The sequence below is a fragment of the Giraffa tippelskirchi genome, chromosome 12 (genome assembly GCF_054371585.1).
Source record: "Giraffa tippelskirchi isolate mGirTip1 chromosome 12, T2T-mGirTip1v1.2.pri, whole genome shotgun sequence".
Classification (NCBI taxonomy): domain Eukaryota; kingdom Metazoa; phylum Chordata; class Mammalia; order Artiodactyla; family Giraffidae; genus Giraffa; species Giraffa tippelskirchi.
In genome coordinates, this window is record NC_137286.1 from 138060302 (window position 1) to 138086057 (window position 25756).

A 25756-nucleotide genomic window follows, 5' to 3' on the forward strand; every position below is an offset into this window, starting at 1 on the left:
CGAGGACAGATGGCAACCTGGTTAACTACCCACCACTGCAGAGGTGCCAATGTGGTACAAGCAGAGTGAGAAACTCAGGCCCAGAAGAGTCACAGAGCTGGTTGATGGCACAAACAAGCCTCCTAAATTTCCACTCCTGGACCCTCTTTGCCTTTTCCTTTGCATCATTATTTTACACCCACTGGGTGGTTTTGTTCATCTTTCTTTCTCTCTCTCTCTCTGACACACATACTCAAACAAATGAGCCAAGAACTAAAAAGGAAGAAAGCAAAACGAGACTAATTTTTCTGGAAATTTTGTTGGATGGTGGTGTCATCCTACCAGTTCAAGAAATGTGTCAGATGATTACAGTACACAAAGACAGACTTTGTGTCCTGGGTGTAACATTCATCTTACCCTTCTTTTTTACTGAATCCCAGCATTTGGTTTCTTTTTCTGCCTTTCATGTCTTAAAAGCCAGTTCTTAGCAGGCTGAATTATACATTCTGCTACACTGTTAAGATGAATACTTCGGCCAAAATGTGCCCAGGATTCTAAGTCCAACAGAATGGTAGTGGATACAAAAGCAGGGCATTGAGCAGGACTGGGGATTCGATGTTGAATCCAGCGGGATCTTGTTTCTGTGATTTTTCTTGCCCTGATTCTTCAGTGTATTACTGGGAGCAAAACCCCATATTGAAAGGAACAGGTTTAAATGAATGCTTTTGAAATTTCTTTTCAGTTGCTGCATAAACTGGTTTTTAAAGATATAAAAAAACTTTTCTTGGATCCTACCTTCATGTCCAGAGGTCACCTTCACTGAAATAGCCCCAGATGTGAGCAGTCTGACTAATCTCATCTAGCCTTGTTTCCTCCACATCTTAAAGCACATATTATAAATAGAATATTCTTAGAAAAATATTTATATTATAAATATTTTAAAATAAATTTTTTATCTCATAATATTTTATAATATTTTTAAATAGTGTGACATAACTACTATATATTATTTCTTGATATGGTAGAAGAATTTAGCCTTCCTTAATATGCAGACAGCCCTTAATTTTAAAAATGTTTGTTCAAAATTTCTTTGCCACCTGGTTTGGAACTCAAGTAATTTTCCTATAGAGACAATGAAGACTTGATGGTTAAGTCTCCAGGCTGGCTTACAGTAGTTTATTTAACTCATGACATTTTTTAAGGATAATACTGTGCTAACAGCATGGAAGAGGCCAAATACCATGTTATGGATGTTTCCGTGTCTTTAGGATTCAGGAAAGATGCCCAAAGCATATGCTTAGCCAAAACTTCCAGACAGTGTGTGATAGTAAAGCCCTTCACCTTCTCCACCAGCTAAGGATAGGAGAACCATAATCTAAGGTTCAACTGTTGCATGACTGGAATGTTCACTGGGGAAGGTGTCTGGAGTAGAAATGGCATATACCACGTGGAGCCAAGATTTCCAGGAGACCAATAGGAAGGTAAAAGTGGCCCCGGAAGCATTGAGCGCACCGTCTTTATTTGCCTTGGGTGCTATATTTGGTTTGATGACTGCTTTTTTCCTGGCTTTCGTGTGGCCCTTCCAGTCTAGCATTTTGTTTTATTTTGACCTTCTCTGGCAGACACGGTCTCACAGCCCCTCTTCCTGAACAAGCACAGAACACTCTTGAATGTGATCTTCTTTTCAGCACTTCTGTAGCATCAGGGGAAGCACACGGAGTAAACAGCCTCCTCTCGGGTGCTGTCCCCTTCTTACTCCTCCATCTCCTCTCCATCACTCTGGAGAGAAAGCCACCTGTGTGATGTATGGCTTTTCAGATGATCTGAGCTGTAGATTCCATCTCCCCGTGAAAGCGACAGAAGTGGTCCTCAGAACTCCCCCAGCTGGGTCTGGGGTGGAGGAGAGGATCGTGTATTTCAGGCTTCACTGAAATACAAGAGCCTGGGTTTTTCCAGGCAACATGGACTCATGCAAGGAGTAGAATCTTACTCAAGTCAAGAATTTCCATATTTGTCCTCTATCCAGATAATCCCAGTTGTCAGTGTGGACCCTGGTCCATCGTCTTCATAAGGCCAGTGTTACTGCCTTTTATGGAGAAACTCAAATAGTAATATTTTAAATGATTTTTAGAAAGTATAGCTGAAAAATCTTTTTGTTCAAATATCACAGAGTAGAAAATACTAGACAGTCATGAGTCATCAACAAAACGATATGTCGTTGAAAACAGAGGAATTAGAGTTTTGGATGTAAACTATATATTAATGACAGAGGATAAAGCAAGAATCCTGACTAAACTGTTCTTTAAGTTCTGCTAAATATTGTGGGCCTTCCAACCAACCTCAGGTTGCTCGTCTCAAGAGTGAAACTGGTTGTCATGTTTGAGAGTTTTCTCCCACAAGCCCAGTCTATGCCTTTTCTGTATAAATAAAAATCCATTTGGAAAACACTATGGCAGAAAACACTGTTCCCCACCAACCCAGGACAATATTCCCCTCAAATAATGAACCTGATGGGTTTTCAAAGTGTCTTTTCATATACCACTCACTCTCTTTGTATACACTTTGTATACACATTGTATACACTTTAAGTTTACAAATAGTCATGAAATAGGTCAGCATTCTTGAAAGTGTTCATTCATGAACACATGTCATGAGAATTACTCTGGACATAGGTCCACCAAGAGACCAAAGGCATTTGCTTTTGACTTCAGTAATTCATAGTTTGGTCATCCATCGTAATCTACTCTACGATTAGATACAGAGTTCTTTGGCAGCCAAAAATGTACAGATGTCTGTCTGCTTTTGTACAGTTTGCTTCAACCAAACTACAAGTTAAACCTCTCAGACAAAACCAGGGAATTTCAGGCAGTAGAGGATGCCATGGAGAAGACGTGTGGAGGGCTAGGGAGAAGATGGAGAGAATGTTAAACAGTGCAGGGCTGGAGGAGGGGGGATGCCAGTGGAGAGCAGCGAGGAGGAACATGAGTGACCGCACAGCAGAACTGTGAATAAAGACAAAGGTACTGGGATGGTGAACAACAGGCAGGCCTCCTTAGCTTGGCAAGATTTTTAGGAAATTCCATTCAGTTTTCTGTCTTTAGCTTAATAATAAGTTTTGTTTAAGGATACAGTGAAACATCCCTTTCTTTAACTACTTTCTGAGGAAACAGGGCCCTGTAACCATGGGAAAGGGCTTCCCTGGTGGCTCGGTGGTAAAGAATCCGGCTGCCAATGCCGGAGATGCGGGTTACATCCTTGGGTCAGGAAGATCCCCTGGAGAAGGACATGGCAACCCACTCCAGGATTCTTGCCAGGAAATTCCATGGACAGAGGAGCCTGGTGGGCTACAGTCCACGGGGTCGCAAAAGAGTCAGACACGACTTAGCCACTAAACAATGCCATGCCTGGGAAAAGACTTCTAAGAACTCTGCCAGGTCTAGAATTTTGTCCTCAGGTGGCATTTTTGTTTACCTGCCGTGTTTCCATCCTCTGAGTGATTCTGCCCCCAGCCTGGAGTATCTGTCCTTTTATCTAGAGAGAACATGGGTTGGGTGGATGGGGATGGATGCTTCTTTTTCTTGGATATTCTTAAATTCTTAGCTTCTCTGAAAGAGTAAGAGGTATAGATTGTCCAAGGGGTTCTTTTCCTACATCCATTGTTACCTCTCACTTGTGAGGGGTCTGTTGGTCTTCTGTCAATGCCAACATTGTGGCATTATGTCCTCAGTAAATTCTTATTTATTCAGCCATCCATGCAACCGAGAGTTAAGAAGTACATGCTATGTGGCCAGCCCCACCCTTGTTACTAGGAATCTGAAGAGGAATGCGACACTGACCCTGACCTTATGAAACTTGATTGTGGACTCAGTTTATGCAACACTCCTGGTTAGGAGGGTCCACTTGAGCTCTTATGCTAGTGGTATCCAGATCCATTAGGATTCCTTTAGATTTCAGCAAGGCCACACAAATATTTGATAAGGTATATGTTATCTGCCTCTCCAGACTCAACATTACAAAGACTGTATTGAATGTTTAATTAAAACATTCATTAGTCCTCTTTTCTAATTGTTTCTCATGGTTTGGGTCCCTTGAAACAGTTTGTCTTTTCACTGAAATGTTTATTCCTATCATTTAAGCCAAGCAGTAAGAGTTCTTACTGAACTTAATATTGAGCTAACATTTTAAAGGATAACTCATCTGACATCTCTGAATGTCTGCCATGAACCCATTTACATAAGAAGTGTGAACACATCTAGAAGTCTTCTGGAAGCCTACAATTTCCAAAATTATTTATATGTACATTTCCAAAATTATTTATATGTACATTTCCTGGAGATCAACCACAAGGTAGAAAACTCAGAATGTATTAATACTTGACGCCTCTGAAGCACTGAGGAGATTATATATTGGTTTGTCTTCTTTGAACCCTCTTGCTTAAGTGCTAGTTAGTTCAGCTGTTGAGATCATGCTGCAGTCAGGTTCAGTGTTTCAGCCTCTGCACAGACTGTTTTGCTTTCCACTGAGTGCATTTCTCACTCTGGTCAGCTCTTTTTCAAGCGCACACCAAAGGTAGGGGCCCATGAGTGACTCAGTCTGAATCCATCATCATCTTGGAAAAGACAAGGCAATGTGTATACTTCATGTCTGGTGAATCAGTCAAGAGAGAGGCAGCCATTTCTTCTTAGGTAGAGGGTGCCAGCTGGTCAAGGACCCAGCTTCTTTGGGTGAAAGAAAACTGTCTGAAAGTTGCAAGATTAACTCCCTGTCACACCCGCTGTCTCGATCCTGCCCACCATCACCACTGCCACCTCCCTGCATGATGCCTGCAGCCTTGGCTGCTGTCCAGCTCAGGAAGCTAGCAATCCAGGCTTAGCAGATATCTCCTCCGAAAAAGTAAGGCTCAGGCTTCCCTGGTGGTCCAGTGGTTGGGAATCCGCCTGCTGATGCAGGGGACACAGGTTCGATCCCTAGTCCGGGAGGATCCCACATGCCTCGGCGCAACTAAGCCCTCCTGCCCTAGAGCCTGTGCTCCTCAACAAGAGAAGCCGCTGCGATAAGAAGCCCAAGCACCGCAACTAGAAAGTAGCCCCCACTCGCCCAAACTAGAGAAAGCCCACGTGTAGCAACGAAGACCCAGTGGGGCCAAAAATTAATTAATTAAAAGAAAGTAAGTAAGGCTCAAGGAAAACGCAAACTGGCAGCAACTCATAGCTAAATTCAGCCCAAAGATATAGCTAACCCATACAGAGCTGTGTTTGCCACAGTGTGGATCAGTGGCTGAATTTCTAGCTGCTTCTGGCAAATGGAAAGGTCAGGCCATATAAAGTTCAGGTTTCTGCAGGTGACAGTTGGCTGGAGCTGAGTAGCTGCCGCTCCATTCCTTCTAGGCAGGCGCCCTTCCATCTGCTACACTTCCTAACCGACCTACCCACTTATGCACACTTCCTGCCTGGCCCTCATAGGCTGAGTCTTCAGGCAGTGCCCAACCCAGTCCTCTTTGCAGTGAGCTTGACTCCCACTACACTGGGGCTTCCCTGATGGCTCAGATGGTAAAGAATCCGCCTGCAGTACAGGAGACCCAGGTTCAATCCCTGGGTTGAGAGAATCTCCTGGAGAAGGGAATGGCAATCCACTCCAGTGTTCTTGCCTGGAGAATCCAATGGACGGAGGAGCCATTACACTATAAGTCAATGGTAGGCACTTCACTGGGGATGCAGTGTTATTAAATGGCTCCTCATAACACATTAGGTGGGAAAACAACCCTTCTGATGTTCTTTGGGTCCATTCATATTTTGTCTTCAATAAATAAAAATGAGACTGATTGTGTACTGGGCTCATATAGGAATAATTTAAGGATGTGGATTAAGCAGAATCATTATGTTCTTAAATCTGACCACCAGAGGAGATGCTCATTGCTGCAGCCAGCTGATAGTTTTGCCTTACAGACAGTCTTGTTACAACTAGGGGGTCCACTGAAGATTTATGAATGCAGTCATGATTTGAGATCATGTGTCTTTGTTTTAAAAAAATAGAATCACCGATTCTGTGGACATCAGCTATTCTCATTTTTGTGTGTCCTCCTTTTAGTGGAAAAAAGAAATTGAAAATAATGCTTTCAGTTCAAGACTTTGACAATGAAAGATTAGCTAAAATCTTATTTTAATAATTTAATCCCCTTCTTCATCATGATTCTGTTATAGAAAATAATACTTATTTGAGGATCTAGTCTACCAGAGAGATGAACAGATTTGTTCAATGTGAAGTGAAGTCGCTCAGTCGTGTCTGACTCTTTGCAACCCCATGGACTGTAGCCTATCAGGCTCCTCCATCCATGGGATTTTTCCAGGCAAGAGTACTGGAGTGGGTTGCCATTTCCTTCTCCAGGGATCTTCCCAACCCAGGGATCGAACCCAGGTCTCCTGCATTGTAGACAGACGCTTTTACTGATTCGATTCCTTTTTCCTATCATGTAGCTTGCCAGGGCTCCTTGGAAGCTGGAGCAGTGGAACTCTGATTGGGTAGGGGCTCCAATTACATAAGCAGACATGTTTGCAGCATCTGTCCAGAGGAGGCCTAGGGTAGGATATGGTTGACCACCCAGGCAAGGAAGACCTGGCAGGGTTGGGAGCATCCAGCAGCTCACAAGTCCATCAGCAACTTCTACGCATCTGGTTCCTGCAGACTAGTCACTGCTGCCTCCCACCCAGCATTCCATGCTCTGTCCACTCCAGACTCCACCCCATGGCTTCACGTCTCCCTGGTTCCCAAACTCCCAGGGGGTTCTGAGCATCTCCTCTGGCACCATCAGGGGTACAGACCTGCTCCTTAGAATCACTGCTTCTCCTGGTCCCACTGCAGACTGTCACTATGCCCTGGAGGGGACTCCCGTGCCAGGGATCAGGGTGAGCTAACATCTCTAAGCTCATGCTGGTTTGCACAAGTACTTGGTACATCAGGCAAGCCAGCTAACACTGCTCATACTGCCTTTCCCGTGTCTGCCAAATAGTGACCTAACTCTTCAGACTCTGATAGATATTTCTCAGGACCTCCTGGAAAATCAGGGGAGTATCTGTTAAAATGAAAACCAACCAAAACAATAAGGATGCTTCAGAGAGGGGACTTTTAGGAGACCCAGCATGGTAGCTATTTCTCTGACTTACACAAACGCTGGCAGACCCCAGCGGAGTTTGCGACTGCCTTTTCCAAAAAAAGTCTGAGCCTTGGTGCCTGGAGATTGAGGAAGGAACTTTGGGTATGAGCCTCGGGTTTGACGGGTACAGGGCAGGAAGGACGCCACTGACAGCTGGTCTGTGCAGGTCACTTTCAAGAACTGTGGTTTAATTAACAATTTTTTTTGTAAGTGGGACCAGCTCAGGATTAGGGTTTGTCATATCGGATTCAGAACTGATGTTCCCAGGACCATATATAAGCTTGCTCCTTTAGGAATATATGCTTTGTACCTAGATATATTGAAATATTCAGGTACCTCCTAAAGCTTTTGGTCCTCTTGGCTATTGAAATTACAATGGAGGCTGAAGTTTTCATGTATAGAGCATAGTTTATACGTTCGTATAGAATTGGTGTGAAGACTCTCCAAGGAGAGACAGCAGAAAACACACAAAATTCCCTATTCATCCTATTTTTAAATTACGGTTTTTTGGAGTGAATTTAAAATACAACCTAAGGAAAAGCCATATGAAAAACTAGACAGAAGAGCCCTCTTGCCCTCAAAACAGCTCCTCCACACCCTTCCCACTTGACACACGCCCACTTGGCCCTCCGCTTCCCGCCAGAGGTTTCTTCCTGGTGGAGACTGTCCTCCCCTCCGTGTGGGTCCTGAGACCTGTAATGTCATGTGCTTCTAATATCAGAAGCAGCAATCAAACATTCAGGAGTTCATAAGAGGCTCTCAGCTGGTAACTGGTCCTCATCTGGATTCCTGAATGTATTTCACCCCAGAGTACACTTCACTCAGACTGTACCAAGCTATATTTCACAGAAAAGAAATTTAATAATCCAATGGTATTTTTTTAGAAAAATGCTACCACCAAAAAATGAAACACCCAAAGCTTTTCTTCCTTCTAAGATCAAATCTCTTAAGCTTCTTGAAACTCATAGCTGCTAGGGGCATAATTCCTTTCTTAATACCACACATACGGTCCTCAAGCTACCCCAAGACTTAGACTAGGCTATGGTCAGAGTTTTCTGGCCAAGATGCCAGGAAACACAGCTTAGAGGTCAGTAGTGCCTGATAAAGACATTTAATTTATGTGTCTTTATCCACATGATGGATTGTGTGTAGGCTGGGGCAGAGGGGGAAAGCAGTCTGGGTGAGCCCAGTTTCAAGGTTGACTTCTAGTTCAGTTAGACCTGGTCCATCAAATTCAAGTCATTGTGACTACCTTCTATAATTACAGATTTGCCCATTCCTGGGCTCTCTGTTAGATACTTTTTCTTTCCAGGTGGTTAGGAATTTTCATTCTATATGGCATTTTCATTTCAGTTAATAAGGAAGAATGTGAATACATTCTAAAACATGTATTATTCTATTTTAATGTAAGAAACTGAACATTTGTTTTCCATAAATATTTTACAGAGACTTTACTAAAGTAAAACAAAAGAGAAAAAACAGGACATGATCTCATGTCCTGGGGCACATTCTTATTTGGAAACCTTACAGACAGGATGGAAGTTAAGGGATAAAGTAGACTAATTCCTATTTAATACTCAAATGTCTAAATCTAAAAATGAAGTTATAACCATCTGAAGAATTTGAATATTGGCTATAGGCAATGACTATTCAAAGATATTATGATAATATTTACATATAAATCATATCATTATTTTTATTCATATATGAGTACATGAGATATTTTTTCTCAATTAATTTTAAATTCCTAGAACTTTCTGAAAAACAAAAAAATGGTCTTATCCAAAGTTTTGAGTTTTCAATTTAGTATAAGTATTTAACATACACAAATTCTTCCTCTAGTTTTATCAGTTCTATACATATCTTATATTCTCATAGAATAAATCTCATACTTATTTCATGGGAGAAATTATTTAAATGTATGTATTAAAACTGTTTTATATTAACTGCAGAAATACCCACTTAAAGTGAAAAAATCCATGTTATAAATTCTAACGTAATGGGGTAAGAAATTGTAGAAATGAGGCTCTTATTGGGAATTGGATCCCAGAGTGTAGGAACAGTGACTGACCTTGACCATGAAGAATTTTTACTGGTTAGTTCATAAACAGAGACTCTTGGCTTTCTAATAAATAAACATTTTGTTATTAATTGCACAAAGTTTGGTCAAAGCATTGCACAAAAAATAAATATTTTTGTTAAAATATGTCAAAAGCTTGGCTTTTAAGCTTGACACTTAGTTGAGCGGGTCACACAGGACAAGCTCCCTGTCCTTCTCAAAGTTATAGAGTTGGAAATGAACTGAGATCAAACTCCAAGAACCATGGTTTGCATTTGATGGTTTAGTTTTATCTGTGCTTTAGGAATTACTGACTGTTGTAATTGCTTTATTAGAATGTAATCTCTTGTTTCTTTAATATGGGACATTTAAACAGTTCCTGAACTTGAAACTTGTGATTGTATCTTGGGAACAAAATTACTTTTAATGGGAATATATGTTTGACTGATAAATGCAAGTTAATAGATAAATATTACTTAATTTATTACACATTTTTAAACATTTATACTTAATCTTTACAGATAACATTTTGTGTACAAACTAATTCATTGATTAGACTTCCTGATCACATTAATGAATATTAATTGAATAATAATTGAATATATAAGTAGGAGATACAAAGACAAAACTAAAAAAGGAAATTAAGATCTAAACACACTGCATGCCAACATGTATGCAGTCAGTTTTACAGAAAATGCTGTGCATTTGAATCACCTTTCTTGACAGTGGCTGCACAGCATCAGTGCTTAAGTCTAAATATTTTCAGCATGAAGGGTGTGGGGATTATGCAAAATTATAATTGCATCAGAATTATGAGAAGTGGCAGAAAATTCCTATTTTTAAATGTCTGTTTTCAAAGAGTAAGACTTAACTAGTTCTCTTCTCTCAGGAAGGAGGTCTAAATCACACTTGTCTTTTTCTTTAACAGATAATTCTGAAATAATCAGCAGAAACGGAATGGAATGTCAAGAATCTGCATTGAGAATAACTAAACATTGTTACTGTACATACTATCCTGTTCCCTCCTCAATAGAATTGCCACAAACTGCATGCTAAATAAAGATTTAGTTCTTCTGGACAGACCACAACTCTAAGAAGCTAGTGCTGCTATATCATATATGAGTATTAAATATGGTATGCTTAGTATATTCCAACCTAAGATAGTTAACTACCTGAGACCAGCTGTGATGTTAAAGGACATAAAGGATAAAGTTTACTTTTAAAGGGTTTCTAAACATAGTTTCTGTCCTAGGAATATTGTCTTATCTCCATAACTATAGCTGATGCAGAAAGTCCAACCAATTTATTCATTTCGACTCAGAATATTTCAAAGTTAGCAATAAGCAATTAGCATTAGTTTAAAAAAAGAAAGAAAGAAAAAAACCTATTCCAGGGGCAGGTTCAATTCTAACTTCAATTACTGTCATTTCATTTTACCCACTGGATCAGAGCTGTGTTTCACTTCTTGACAACACGAATGCTGCAGCAAAGATGAGAAGTGAAGTAAAACCGTTACCTGTCCTGCAGGTCTAAAATTTGAATGGAAATTCAAGCACAAGTCCTGGGGACACATCGAAGTGTGGTATTTGGTTTGCCTGGAGACGCCGCATTGAATCATGTGATTCTAGAATAACATTAATAGATGAAAAAGAAACTTTGTACGGTGTGAGTTTCATACCTAACCAAACAAAGTCTTGAAGGTATTATTTTACAAGTATATTTTTAAAGTTGTTTTATAAGAGAGACTTTGTAGAAGTGCCTAGATTTTGCCAGACTTCATCCAGCTTGACAAGCATGCGAGGCCCACGCCAACAGTCTAACCGAAGGGATCAGTCTTTCCAACTCACCATCCGGTTGCCTGTTACTGTATAACTCTTCTAAACTAAAAACCTAGACAAACAAGGAAGCTGTAGGTGGGGAGATCTGTATAATATTCTAATTTAAGTAAGTTTGAGTTTAGTCACTGAAAATTTGACTGTGACTTTAATCTAAATTACTACGTAAACAGCAAGTAGATAGTTTCACTTTTTAAAAAATCCATTACTGTTTTGCATTTCAAAAGTTGGATTAAAGGGTTGTAACTGACTACAGCATGGAAAAAAAAATAAGTTCTTTTAATTCTTTCACCTTAAAGCATATTTTATGTCTCAAAAGTATAAAAAACTTTAATACAAGTACATACATATTATATATACACATACATATATATACTATATATGGATGAAACATATTTTAATGTTGTTTACTTTTTTAAATACTTGGTTGATCTTCAAGGTAATAGCGATACAATTAAATTTTGTTCAGAAAGTTTGTTTTAAAGTTTATTTTAAGCACTATCGTACCAAATATTTCATATTTCACATTTTATATGTTGCACATAGCCTATACAGTACCTACATAGTTTTTAAATTATTGTTTAAAAAACAAAACAGCTGTTATAAATGACTATTATGTGTAACTGTTTAAAACATCCATTTTCTTTGTGAACATATTAGTGATTGAAGTATTTTGACTTTTGAGATTGAATGTAAAATATTTTAAATTTTGGCATCACCGCCTGTTCTGAAAACTAGATGCACCAACCATATCACTTTTGTTTGAGAAAAAAAGAAATCTGCCATTTTAGTTAATATTGATCAGAGTCTAATGACTATTTATATTGTAGATTTGATAACCCTATCAAAAAAAATTACATTCTAAGTGTAATCTTACATAGTGCTTGTATTGTTGCATTTGTTTTAATTTGTGGAAAAGTATTGTATCTAACTTGTATTTCTTTGGTAGTTTCATCTTTATGTATTATTGATATTTGTAATTTTCTCAACTATAACAATGTAGTTATGCTACAACTTGCCTAAAACATTCAAACTTATTTTCTTTCTTCTTTTTTTCTTTGTTAATTCACTTAAACTCATTGAAAACTTAGTATACATTACTAAAACATAAATTATGGGAATCACCGAAATATTTTTGTAGTAGACTAATTGTTGTTACATTGTCTTTCTTTTTTTTCTTTTGTTTCATGGTTTTGATTTTTAAAATTATTAGCACACAACTATTTCCAGCCCTTTAACAACGGAACATCAAAAATATCACCTATATCCCTAAGCAAATATAGAAGACTGTATTTTTACTATGATATCCACTTTTCCAGAATTGTGATTATAATATGCAAAGAGTCATAAATATGCCATTTACAGTAAGGAGGAGGCAAGGCAAATGCATAGATGTACAAATATATGTACAACAGATTTTGCTTTTTATTTATTTATAATGTAATTTTATAGAATAATTCTGGGATTTGAGAGGATCTAAAACTATTTTTCTGTATAAATATTATTTGCCAAAAGTTTGTTTATATTCAGAAGTCTGACTATGATGAATAAATCTTAAATGCTTTGTTTAATTACAAAAACAAAATCACCAATACCAAGACATGAAGATAGCAACTCAACAAATACTGTAGTTAAGAGATGAACTCGTCACTTGTGTGAGAACCACATTTCACTCTTTGTTTTCAGGATGTAACAGCACTTCACCTAAATATTCTTTGAGCCATATCACTGGTAACATTTCTACTAAAACTCTCCGTAACACTTAAAGAATTCCCTCACTCATTACCTTACAGTGTAAACAGGAGTCTAATTCGTATCAATTCTATGTTTTGGTTGTAATATTCAGTTCACTCACCCAATATACAACCAATGAAATAAAAGAAGCATTTAAAAGGATTTCTGGTCTTCTTCCATTTTTTTGTTGTTGAGACAGATCGGTAATTAGCCAAACAAAATGGTTTTCACATTCACACAGGTAACATTTGGTAACTTCAAAGAAGAGCAGGCTTCTGATTTGGCTTTTTGGGTTTTTTTTTTTTTTTTTTCTGGCTTTTTAATAGTAGGAAACACAATTTACAAGGATCATTTGGGAAGTATTGCTAGTATTCTTTGAAATTAGAAATAAAAATCAATCCCACTACTCTGCCCCCTACTTTAGAATTCTGCCTGAATATGAAGAGATGTGAACATCAGTAACCAAACAGGAAACAAAACATCACTTAATTAACAGACAAGAAAGTGCCCATTAGTCCGTGAGACAGGCTGCTTCAGGTGAGAGCCCAGTTGAGCCACGTGTCTTAGACCTTAGGCTGCAGAGAGAGGCAGAAGGATGAGTCCTGTTCTACGGGGCCATCCTGGCCCCAGGCGGACCAAGAAGAGCACTCGAGCTGGGCAGCCCACCTGTGGACAGGTGTTCCGCAAAGCCATGCCTCCCGAGAGGTGCTGGGCACCTTCTCCATCTTCTTCTTTCTCTGTCCTCTGAGGCCCATGATATTTCTCAAGGAAGGTGGGAAGGGTCCTGGTCGTGCAGAGGTTGGCAGAAGTCACCCCCTCAATGAGCCAAGGCAGGAATGGGGAGAAAAGATTTTCTTCAGGGCAGGTTTAAAGCTTCAGGCCTTCTGAGTGGTTATGAGACCCCTTATGAGTAGAAAACACAAACATTCAACAGACCAGGTATACAAATAAAGGCATTTGTATTTTTAAACAGTGTCATCAGGAATTCCAAGGGTGAAAATACTTTGATACTTTTGCAGATGTTTGAAAAACCGGCTCTATGTTTGGATGAGCAATGACTTAAAAGATGGGGACCTCCCTGCTGGTCCGGTGGCTGAGACTTCGCCTTCCAATGCAGGGGGTGTGGGTTCAATCCCTGGTCAGGGAGCTAAGATTTCACATTCTTCATGGCCAAAAACCCAAAACAAAACAGAAGCAACATGTAGCAAATTCAATGAAGACTTTAAAAATGGTCCACGTCAAAAAAAAAAAAATCTTAAAAAAGCTGCTATCATATCAATCACTCCTGACAAGAAAACATTCTCAGTTAATAGTTAAGTTCAAGGTGCCAAGCTTCAAGAACAAGTTATTTTAAGTGAAAACTCTAAGACAAACTGTACTCAAAATTGTTCACACCTGGTTGATGAAGTATAATTTTCATGAGTAGACTGACTTTTTCTGGTACTACATCAAAGTCAAAAGAGAAATTTAAACCTGAGAGGATGAAACTAATTTCTCTCTTCAGCATAGAAAATGTTAAAATATAAAATGATTCTATAATTATCTGGCAATAGGAAGGTATCTTAATTTGGGGCGGCCCCCAGCTAAAAAATGTTTCACACTCACAAATATACTCTGTTTATTATTAGTCACAGTTCTTTTGCAACACTTTAAAGCTTTTAGGGGCAGTCAGGCAAACCAAGATACAGTTCAACATTCTGAAATCCGTGAGAAGGAAATTCTGGCTCACTTAAAGAATGAGTTCTTCTCCCCCACTCCCCACCCAAATAGAGTCTCGGAAATATTAGACTACCATTGCTGTTGGACTGGGTTATCACTGTAGAAATGACTGAGTTATTGTGAATCAGAATGATTCATACAGGATGGACACAGTAATGACTTCCCCCCGCTCCCCATGCTTTTGGTGGGAGATGGGTTGGCAGGATGGGGAAGGGGTGGAACTGAGAGTATTCCCCAGGGACTAGCTTACATGTCAAGGGCTATGAAAAATAGTCCATGTAGATTTCTATTAAATGTATAGAGACCCACACTGGTCATTGAAAGAGAATTACTAATCTAAGTTCTAACAACTGCAGAGATTCTTAATCAAGATCCATAGAGGTTCTGTTGTGACAAGTAACCTGATTCTAGACAACACTACCTTTCCGTGTCTGCCCTCAGGAGGACTAGATCCACAGCTTAGTTGAAAACCTCTGTCCAGGTGATTTCAATTGCATGACCAACAATCACGTGACCTCACTTTCTCCCACTGCTTCAGCAATTTTGAAAAAAAAAAAAGATGGCTCACCCACCTAAGGGGTCATTTTAGGTGCTCAGCGTAAGTGTCTTATGCACTAATTGGCCCATGATGTACTACGCTCAGACACTCAGTCATATCTGACTCTTTGCAACCTCATGGGCTGTAGCCCACCAGCCTCCTCTGTCCAAGGGATTTCCCAGGCAAGAATACTGGAGTGGGTTGACATTTCCTCCTCCAAGGGATCTTCCCAAACCAGGGATCAAACTTGCATCTCCTGTGGCTCCTGCATTGTAGGCAGATTCTTTACCACTAGCGTCACCTGGGAAGCCCTTATGTCTTATGTGTTACTTGGCATATATTTCAATAAAACCATTTCAGACCTCCCCTCCAAATTTGGTGAAAACCATATAGTTATTCTCATGAAATCGAGTATAATCAGAAAGTAACTTTGTTGTGTTCAAATATACTTGACACAATCCTTAGCATTATGAAGGAACTATTACATCCGTAATGTACTTGAGAAATCAAGACATAAAAATTAAGTGACTCTTTTGAGATCACACAGAGCAGCAGAACTCTCAAGCCCTGGCTTGCCCTAACTCTACAGTCATGTCGACATGAGCTTTATTTGTGGCAAATGTTCAGGCCCAAAATTCAGAAAAGAGCTCAGAGTAAAGCATTCATCCAGGTTCAAGGTGAAGCCATCATAAGAATCCTTTAATAGGATTTATAAACAGGTTTTCTTTCCTATCACGAGAATCCTATTTGTGAAATATTCTGTAGCTCTGAGCTGCACAGTGCTATTCTAAGTTTAGGAATGAGCTTAATTTTTTATTAGGACCAGAAGCCACTGAAAGGGGTGTGACATTGCCCCATCTCTCCAGTGTTATCCAGTTTTTTAAATCAAACTGCAATATGAAATTGAAATAAAAATATCCAGTGTTATCTACTTTTTTAAAATCAAACTGCAATATGAAATTAAAAATATTGAAAGCCATTGAATTTTCCCTGATTTTTCCCAATAAGGATATGTCCCATTAATTCCTGATGAAGCAGTCTCTAAAAAGATGTTGCATGACTTTCTGGATAAAAACCACGTATGGATCACATGTCCCTAAAATCCAATTGTGTCCACAGAGTCACTCCTTTCTCTGATGTCTTGACTCTGATGGATTTTTTTTCAGGAGTTTGGATTAATAAACAAAGGGAGATGTTTGCTTATCAGCCCTCATGGGAAAATGTAAATGATCTGAATTAGGGGAATCTAATTTTTCTTTTGCTAAAGAAAGAAGTGAAAATGTTAGTCGCTCAGTCATGTCCGACTCTATGCGACCCCATGGACTCTGTCCGTAGAATTCTCCAAGCAAGAATACTGGAGTGGCTAGCTATTCCCTTTCTCCAGGGGGTCTTCCCGAACAAGGGATCCAAACCCAGGTCTCCTACATTGCAGGCAGATTCTTTAGCATCTGAGCTATGGGGAGCAACTTTCTTTCAAAAGAAAGAAAAAAGCAAAATAGCAACGAAGTGTCCTCATTGCTGGGCTCTCCCTCTAAGAAGTGCTGCAGTGCAGACACAGGTGGAAACTCACTCACTTAAATATAAAACCTGTGGCTTACAGAGGATGGAAGAAAAGCATACTCCAAGTAGCACGGCAGCGTCGGGAACCTGGGTCATGTTCCCTACGTGGTGGTGTAGTGAAAATCGGTCAGTCACGTAGACTCTTTGTGACCCCATGGACTATACAGTCCATGGAATTCTCCAGGCCCGAATACTGGAGTGGGTAGCCTATCTCTTCTCCAGCAGATCTTCCCAAGCCAGGGATCGAACCAGGGTCTCCTGTATTGCAGGCGAATTCTTTACCAACTGAGCTAAATACATTGAGTAAATTGATGGGCTATATATATAGAGGTAACGAGCATACCACAGAAGAAACAGATATTCAACAGTCTCACAACACATTTCTATGGAGAGCAACCTAAACACATTATTATCCATAAACACTTCCCTGGTGGCTCAGACAGTAAAGAATCTGCCTGCAGGGCAGGAGACCTGGGTTCAATTCCTGGGTTGAGAAGATCCTCTGGAGAAAGGAATGGCAACCCACTCCAGTATTCTTGCCTGGAGAATCCCATGGACAGAGGAGCCTGGTGGGCTACAGTCCATGGGGTCTCAAAGAGTCAGACAGGACTGAGCGACTAATACTATCACATCAGTAAACCCAAAGTTGAGGACTTTTCAGTTCTGCCAAAAGGAGTGATCAGTGTCTGCATTTCCCAGTAGTCTAGTGGTTGAGAGCAAATTTTACAGTGTTACTGCCCAAGTTTGACTCTCAACTCTGCTTTTCACAGCTTCTAAGCATTAATGTTTTTCATCGGTAAGCTGGGTCTAACAGGATCTCCCTCAACCAGGCGTTATGACAATTCAATGAAAGGATGTGCACTGACCATGGAGAACAGAGTCTGACATGTAGCAAGTTCTCAGTGTTAGAACTGTTAGTAACTGTTCTTAAAATAATATTAAAGTAAGCTCCTGGGTTTCCCTATTGGTATTTATTTCCTCATTTTATCCGAACACCCCTCGGCAACTAAGAGGCACCTCTTCTATGTCCTCGATGACAATTAATGTCAAAAGCTGACAGGCAAATTATAGGGGGTTTATAATAACTAATAATGAGCTGCACTATCTCTGGGGAAGCCTACAATTATTTCAGTTCAATGAATGCTCACTGTGCCCCGACTAAGTCCTGCTAAGCTGTTCAAGGAACATGAACAGGAGGAAGGCCAGTTTCTACCCTCAAGAAGCTTTCTGTGAAACAAAAGAGGGAAAATCAACCTGTGAAAAATGGAGAAAGGCTAGAGAGTACTATAGTTTTCCTAAGTTTGCTTTAAGAAAGCCCTCCATAGAGAGTGACTTACAACAGCAGAGATGAATTCTCTCCAGTCCTCCAGGCTGAAGTCTGAAATCAGGGAGCTGGCAGGGCTGAGATCCCTTTGCGGCTCTGGAGAGATTCGATCCCTGCCTCTCCCAGCTTTCGGTGCAACATACATGAGAGCTCAGTGGTGTTCGACTCTGTGCGACCCCAGGGACTGTAGCCCATCAGGCTCCTCTGTCCATGGGATTCTCCAGGCAAGAATACTGGAGTGGGTTGCCATGCCCTCCTCCAGGGGATCTTCCTGATCCAGGGATCATCGAATCAGCATCTCCTGCATTTCCTGCATTGCAAGTGGATTGTTTACCGCTGAGCCAGTGGGGAAGGCCCCAGCTTCCGATGGTGGCCCCCACTCCTTGGTGTTCCTTGGCTCACAGCTGCATAACTCCAGTTCCTGTCTCCATCATCCCAGTGCCTTTCCCCTGGGTGTCTGTCTTCATGTTATCTTCTTAGAACGTCACCAATCATCTTGGATTAGGAACACCCCCCCCCCTCCAGTGACCTCATCTTGACTTGATGCCACTGGCAAAGACCCTAGTTTCAGGCCGCAGCTGTCAGCCTTCTTCCGGAATTGCATTGACTAAAGAGAACTGCCTTGTCCAAAGTCTCGCCCTCTCCCCCAGCAGGGCCCTTGACCAGTGGGTTGACACGAGTGTAAAGGCCCCCAGCTATGCCCGACTCAGGGCAAATACTGCACCCGGATCCAAAGCTCCCCAGGGTGTGGGCTGAGGCCTCTGTTGAGATCGTGTCACAGCCCAACCTCTCCCTTCGCCCAGCTGTGCCTCCTCCCCTTCCACACGGGTAGGAATCCCCACCTCCAAGTCTGCGTCTCAGAAAATCCAGACTCTGACAGAAAGCCACCTCTATCATTTACTAATTCCATTCTCCAAATGTTGGAGTTCCTTTCAAGCAAGAACTGTATTCAACGTCATAATTTGATTCTTTTAGATAAAGAAAATTATTTGCCTATGAAAGTGTCTCGCCTGAGAGGGTACTGAATTAATTATCTAAGAAAAAGAAGAAGAAAAAAGTCAACATTGAAGTATTTTTTTATTGTGGATTCCCAAAATTTCACACACTTTTAGAGGAAACATAGCTTTTATTTTTTAAAGGCACCAGAGAAAGTCATGTTTCACTTGATCTAAATTTTTACTCTTAGTCTTTTGTATTCCTGAGCTCTTTGTCAGTATTTCTTTGAAAAGAAGCCAGAAAAAAAAAAGATCAAAGTGGTTCTTATGGAAGCCAAAGACCTTCATATTAGGTTGAAACAAAGCATATTCAATATGTATTCAGTAAATACAACTCTGGAGCCAGATTTGGCTGTAAAGCACAAGAGTATACAACTCCAGAAAGTGACCTGCACCACCTGTCAGATTCATTTCAAAATAATGGAAGTGATTCCTCTCCATCAATCATGACATTTACAAGTTGAAGGGGGTCACACTCAGGAATTAATACAACTGATCTGCACTATTGACCAAGGTGCCCATTAAGACAGCAGGGAGTAATTAAGAAACACATACACATAATCAATGTTGAGATGATCTCAACTCCTTCAAGAGTCATCAATATGTTTTGAATAAAAGCCACATATTTGGTTTTGCTCTGGTAGAAATCTTTACAGAAATCAACTGACATATTTAGTGCATGAGTTGATGACTAGCTGTGGACACCGGGACTCATTTTCATATATTCTACCCATATGCACCAGTACAGGAGCCAGGAAAATGGGTCAGTCTGGGAGCCCTTTGCTCCTTGGTCTGGGCTAACTGCATCACGCCCTGTGACGTGTGAAGGCCCTACAGCATAGCAGTTAAGAGGGCGACACCAGTAGCCAAGCTGACATTGCATTGCATGTGTGTGCTCACTTGTATCCCACTCTTTGTGACCGTGTGGACTGTAGCCCGCCAGGCTCCTCTGTCCATGGAATTTCCCAGGCACGAATACTGGAGTGGGTTGTCCTCGACCCAGGGATCGAACCACATTTCTTCTATCTCCTGCTTTGGCAGGTGGATTCTTTACCACTGTGCCACCTGGGAAGCCCAGTTCAAATCCTGATTCATCACTCTCCGTGTGATCACAGGCAGCTGAGTGAACCTCTAGTTCTGTCTTCCTTCTCTGTGAAAAAGAGCTGACTAATAATAGTGTTTACCACATAAGGTAGTTGTGAGATTTGAGTTAACATACACCAAACTCTTAGAACTGTGCCTAGAACATAAAAGCATTAACTATCTTTGAAAAAATAAATCAAACTTTGAAAAGTTTGCCATTTAAAAGGAATTACTCTGTATGAATCATTTTTCCAGGAGGACCATCTGTCAGCCCTGCTCCTGGAAAGGTTAATTGGGGTTGCTGAGAGATGAAGAATTGATGCTTTTGAACTGTGGTGTTGGAGAAGACTCTTCAGAGTCCCTTGAACTGCAAGGAGATCAGACCAGTCCATCCTAAAAGAAATCAGTCCTGAATATTCATTGGAAGGACTGATGCTGAAGCTGAAACTCCAATACCTGATGTAAACAACCGACTCATTGCAAAAGACCCTAATGCTGGGAAAGATTGAAGGCAGGAGGAGAAGGGGACGACAGAGGATGAGATGGTTGGATGGCATCACCGACTCGATGCACATGAGTTTGAGCAAGCTCTTGGAGTTGGTGATGGACAGGGAAGCCTGGCGTGCTGCAGTCCATGGGGTCGCAAAGGGTCAGACACAACTGAGCGACTGAACTGAACTGAACAGGTTGTCTCTCAGTGGAATTAGGTAAAGCAGTGGCTAGTCATTAGACACTGGCTGAACTCAGCAGATAAGTCATATTTTTTTACATCTTGTGGTAATGAACCTTCCAGACTTCCATTTCTGGGGGCAATAAATAGAATAAACACAATGAATGAGCCTCTAGGGAAAAACAGACAGCTGGATAAAATATTAAAAACTTCTCTTCATATGCACTGAGGAGCTATCAAGAAAGTAAAAAATGCTCAGAGATTTTTTTTTTAATGGGAATATTTTAATGTGAGCAAGCACTAAATCCATTCTTTGCCTGGTGGCTCGTGCCCAGCTCTAAGTGGCACGGGAGATCAAAAGCTAAACTGGACCCATCCCAGGAAGTATGGGCCTGCAGCAGGGGCCCCAAGGCCGACATGGTCAGCAGGGCTGATTCATGTTTGCTCGCCCACCTAGGATGACTGATAAAAAATATCCAGTAATTCATGTAAAGAATACTGCTAGTATAATATTTTAAAAATCAAAACTAATGGGGGAAAAGTCCATGAACAAAGTATCAAAATTGTGAGCAAGGCTGCTCACAATTGTTTGCTTGACCTGCTACCCTGTGCAGAGGGAGCTGACCTTTCCCATCGGCTTGCACATGGCGTCTGGGTTAGACACCAGCTGACGTCAGACTAGGCCATGCGGGGGCTTTCTGTATATTCTGGTGTTTCAGCTGTTGATCTTTCATTAACTTTTTTCACTTGGTCCACAACAGAAGAAAATACTTTGAAAAGTGTATATATTTTATGTATGAGAACAAATTCTGAAAAGTACACATTTTTCGTTTTGCTTCAGCCTCCAAAATGGCTCTACAGGGTATTGCTATTTGGCTATGTTAGAATGATTGAAAATAAAATCAGCAGACTAGTGGGGCTAATGGAGGCAATAATAATAACAAGCCATGTTCCAAGCTATATATGTATGTGTGTATATATATATGTATATATATATATAAATGTATATTTCAGATATACCTGAAATACACATATATCTGAAATATACATATATCTGTAAAAACATGGTCATGAAAACAATATTTTCCCTTTTACTACTCCATTTACCATTCTATTCTATATACTTTTTTTAAAGTCTTGGTCAATAATCACAAAATTATTTTCACAACTCACAGTTTCAAAGACAGTGTTCCAAGTTAACCACTAAGAGTAACCACAATGAGTACAACTATCAAATGGGGGTTGGGGGGGGAACCACCAATCCAAAAGAAGGTGGGGAAAGGGAAATAAAAAGAAACTGAAAAAATAGAAAATATATAGAATTCACAAAATCAGATAGTAAAATAAATGCAAATATCATTATTGACAATAAATATAAATAGACTGAACTCTCTGCTATATCTTTGCCAGGGTGGATTTTTTTTTAAAGAACCCTAGGCATGTGATGTTTACAATAAGCATTTCTAAAATATAAGTACACAGAAAGTTGGAAAGTCAGAGGAGAAAGAGGAGAAACTAGAAAAAACAAACCGAAAGAAACCAGGTATAACCACGTTAATACCAGACAAAATAAATTTTAAAGCCAAGAGCCAATACTAGAGAATTTAAAAGGCTATGTCAAATGATCAGATCATAAAGAAAATCAATTCTATATGGGCATACACATTAAACATAAATGCAAAATATCAAACAAAAATTGAATATAAGCAAAAATTAATAGAACTCTCAGAGATCCTCATCATAGAAAATTTATACATCTGCTTAGTAATTGACTGACCAAGCAAGATCAAGTACATGAGGAGACAATTGAAATATTTAAAGATCATATCAACATGCTTGACCTAATAAGCATAGAACTCAAAAAGATGAATATGCATCACTTTCTTGCACATAGGGAACATTTTTTAAAATTTACTCTGTGCCAGGCCATTAATGCAAACCTCGGAGAAGGCAATGGCACCCCACTCCAGTATTCTTGCCTGGAAAATCCCATGGACGGAGGAGCCTGGTAGGCTACAGTCCACGGGGTCGCTAAGAGTCGGACATGACTGAGCGACTTCACTTTCACTTTTCCCTTTCATGCACTGGAGAAGGAAATGGCAACCCACTCCAGTATTCTTGCCTGGAGAATCCCAGGGATGGCGGAGCCTGGTGGGCTGCCGTCTATGGGGTCGCACAGAGTCGGACACGACTGAAGCGACTTAGCAGCAATAATAAATCACAAATAATGCATATCCAATCACACTTTCCTGGTTTAAAAAATGCAATTGTTAGAAATTAATATAAAGTAACTGGAAACTCTGCTTGCTTAACAATTTTAAAACAGTGCTCTAAATGAAAGAACAATGGAAATTTAAAATATTGAACTGAACAATAATGAAATATATACAAACTTTAAAGATGCAAATAAAATGATGAGTGAAAATGTACAGCTGAAATATTTAATATTAGGAAAGAAAGACTCAAAACTAATTTAACATCTGCATTAAGAAGTTAGTTTAAAAAAAGCAGCGTAAGTCCCAAGAAAGTATAAAGAAGAGAATAATAAATGTAAGAGAAATTTTCCTCAAAATAGAAACTAAATAGATAATATTGAGAATCTACTTCTTAAAGTGGATTTATTAATTTTGAGCCTCAGCTAAAATTATAGTGAATATCACTCACAAAACAGATGTATTTGCACATTATCAGGTTAATGAAGAAACACATTTTCCCAAAGACATATATATATCATTAAATAAAATAACTTCCATTTATGATTTTTAAAAAATCTCTTGACACATTAGTAATAATAGGGAATTTCCATATCCTGAAAAAGGATATACATACAAAAGTGTACCAGGCATGCAATTAATGGCAAAATATTAAAAGAACACCCTTGAATATTAGGAGCAAGGCAACTTGCAAACCTTTGCTAGTTTGATTCAGAATTTTACAGGTCTTAGTACTGTAATACAAAAAAGAAGAAAACCTATTAAAAAAATAGGAAAGAAATCAAGCAAAGCTCATTATTCATTATAGAATTTTAATTAACAAATGATGTTAATTTTAGCATGCATGTGTGCATGCATGCTCAGTTGCTAAGTCATGCCTGATTCTTTGAGACCCCATGGACTGTACCCCACCAGGCTCCTCTGTCCATGGAATTCTCCAGGCAAGAATGCTGGAGTGGGTTGCCATTCCCTTCTCCAGGAGACCTTCCATATCCAGGGATTGAACCTATATCTCCTGCCTTGGCAGGCAGAGTTTTTTTTTAACACTGAACCACCAAGGAAGCCCCAATTTTTATGTGGAAAACACTGAAGAATCAACGGATAAATATTTAAATTAATAGATGTGCTTATCGACTTGCTGGAATTAGAATTACCATGCATTCATTAAGATAATCATATTCATTGTAATACAACTGAGATACAACTCAGTGGCTTAATAAAATACAAATTGTGTCTCATCATGTAAAGCTAATTTAATTGGAGCAGGTGAGAGATGGGCCTCCATGCTACCTAGTCACCTGGGGACCCGGCTGATAGAGAGGCCACCCTATTCAACATGTGGTTTCCCAAGCCTTTCTGGCATCTACATCCAGCACCTCAGAGGGAAGGGATAGGGGGCCACAGAGGAAGTTTTTATGGGCCAGACCTCAATGTGGGATATAGCATGGTTACCCTCATTCCATCTTTCAGAGATCAGTCACATGTACATGGAAGGGAGGCCAAGAAGATGTGGGTCTAGGAAGAAAGGGAAACACCTTTAATGATAACCAAGGTGGTCTCTGCCACACAAAAAATAAAAATTGTATAACTGTACAGAACAGCAATTTAAAAATAAGTTTTCAAGCAAGATGCCAGTTATAAAAGATGGATAAAGACTTTTTGAGAAAATTTTTCAACTTTTTTTGAAAGACTTGAATAAACAGGGATACTTCATGTACACAAAGAACTTGTCACTTCTTCCTATAATAATCTGCAACTGTAAAACAATCCAATCAAAATACTAACATTGTTTATGGTAACTGACAAACTGATTCTAAAATGTATATTGAAAAGCAAAGGACTAAAAATGGCAAAACATTCCCAAAGGAGAATAAGGAAATAAGAGAGAGGACTTTTAGAATCCACATCAGAACTAGTTACAAAACTGCAGCAACTAAGATAGGAACTGCTGCTGCTGCTGCTGCTAAGTCGCTTTAGTCATGTCCGACTCTTTGCGACCCCATGGACTGCAGCCTACCAGGCTCCTCTGTCCATGGGAGTTTCCAGGCAAGAGTACTGGAGTGGGGTGCTATCACCTTCTCCGAGATAGGAACTGATGAAGTGTCAAACAAGGTAAGACCAATGGAACAAAACAGAAAGGCCAGAAACAGTCCACACATATAAGAAGCTTTGACTCATGACAATGACAGAGGACTTGGAAAATCAGTGTGAGAAGGGTAACTATGCAACAAATGGTACTTGAACATCTGGTTACCCAATGGATTAAAAATTTTTTTTTAATTGGATCCCTACCTCCCACCATACATGAAAGTTACTAATTCAAATTCAAAACTTAATGTAAAGGGGAAATCTATAAATTTTTAAGAAGACAATGCATAAGAATATATTTACTAGATATATTAAATATTTTTAAAGCTCAAAATCATAAAGGATTGATTTATGATTTATGATAAATCATTTATGATTTATTTAATCATAAATAAATTTAACCCTTTAAAATTAAGAACTTCTATTTATCAAGTGGATCAATAAGAAAGACACAAATTATCCAATATACATATTATAAAAGACAAAAAATTAATATCAGGAATATGTAAAGGATTCCTATAATTCAATATGATACAAACAACTCAATACAAAAATAAGCAAAAGACATGAACAGACATTTCACAGAAGAAGAAATATAAATGGCCCTAATACATGTGAAAAAATTTCCACTGCATCAATAATTTGGAGAAATGCAACCTAAAAACACAAGATACCATTTCATACCTATCACATCAGCAAAAAATTTAAAATAGAACAAGACAGACTCTCATATAGTGTTGAGAATTTAAACTGGTATTGTCATCATTTCAGAAAACTATTTGGTATTCCTAGTAGTTGGTAAAGGCCTG

The 25756-nt window shown here is 39.5% G+C and overlaps 1 protein-coding gene and 1 long non-coding RNA gene across 18 annotated transcripts in view; one reads left to right on the forward strand and one right to left on the reverse strand.

The window, feature by feature from the left end:
• Nucleotides 1–12919, forward strand: part of MBNL2 (muscleblind like splicing regulator 2) — a 165607-nt gene extending 152688 nt beyond the window's left edge. For all 16 annotated transcript variants that reach the window (XM_081548857.1, XM_081548860.1, XM_081548858.1 and 13 more), the window contains one exon: nt 10117–12919. In XM_081548857.1, the coding sequence (XP_081404983.1) occupies nt 10117–10131 (15 nt within the window). In that variant the 3' untranslated portion in view covers nt 10132–12919. The remainder of the gene's footprint in view (nt 1–10116) is intronic.
• Nucleotides 1–25756, reverse strand: part of LOC145529133 (uncharacterized) — a 100720-nt gene that overhangs the window by 40269 nt on the left and 34695 nt on the right. Inside the window, exon 3 of one of the 2 annotated variants that reach the window (XR_014070949.1) lies at nt 13051–13660. The exons of the other annotated variant lie outside the window; for it this stretch is intronic. This is a non-coding gene — a long non-coding RNA (uncharacterized LOC145529133). Of the gene's footprint in view, nt 1–13050; nt 13661–25756 lie in introns of those variants that run through there. 2 annotated transcript variants of the gene reach the window in all.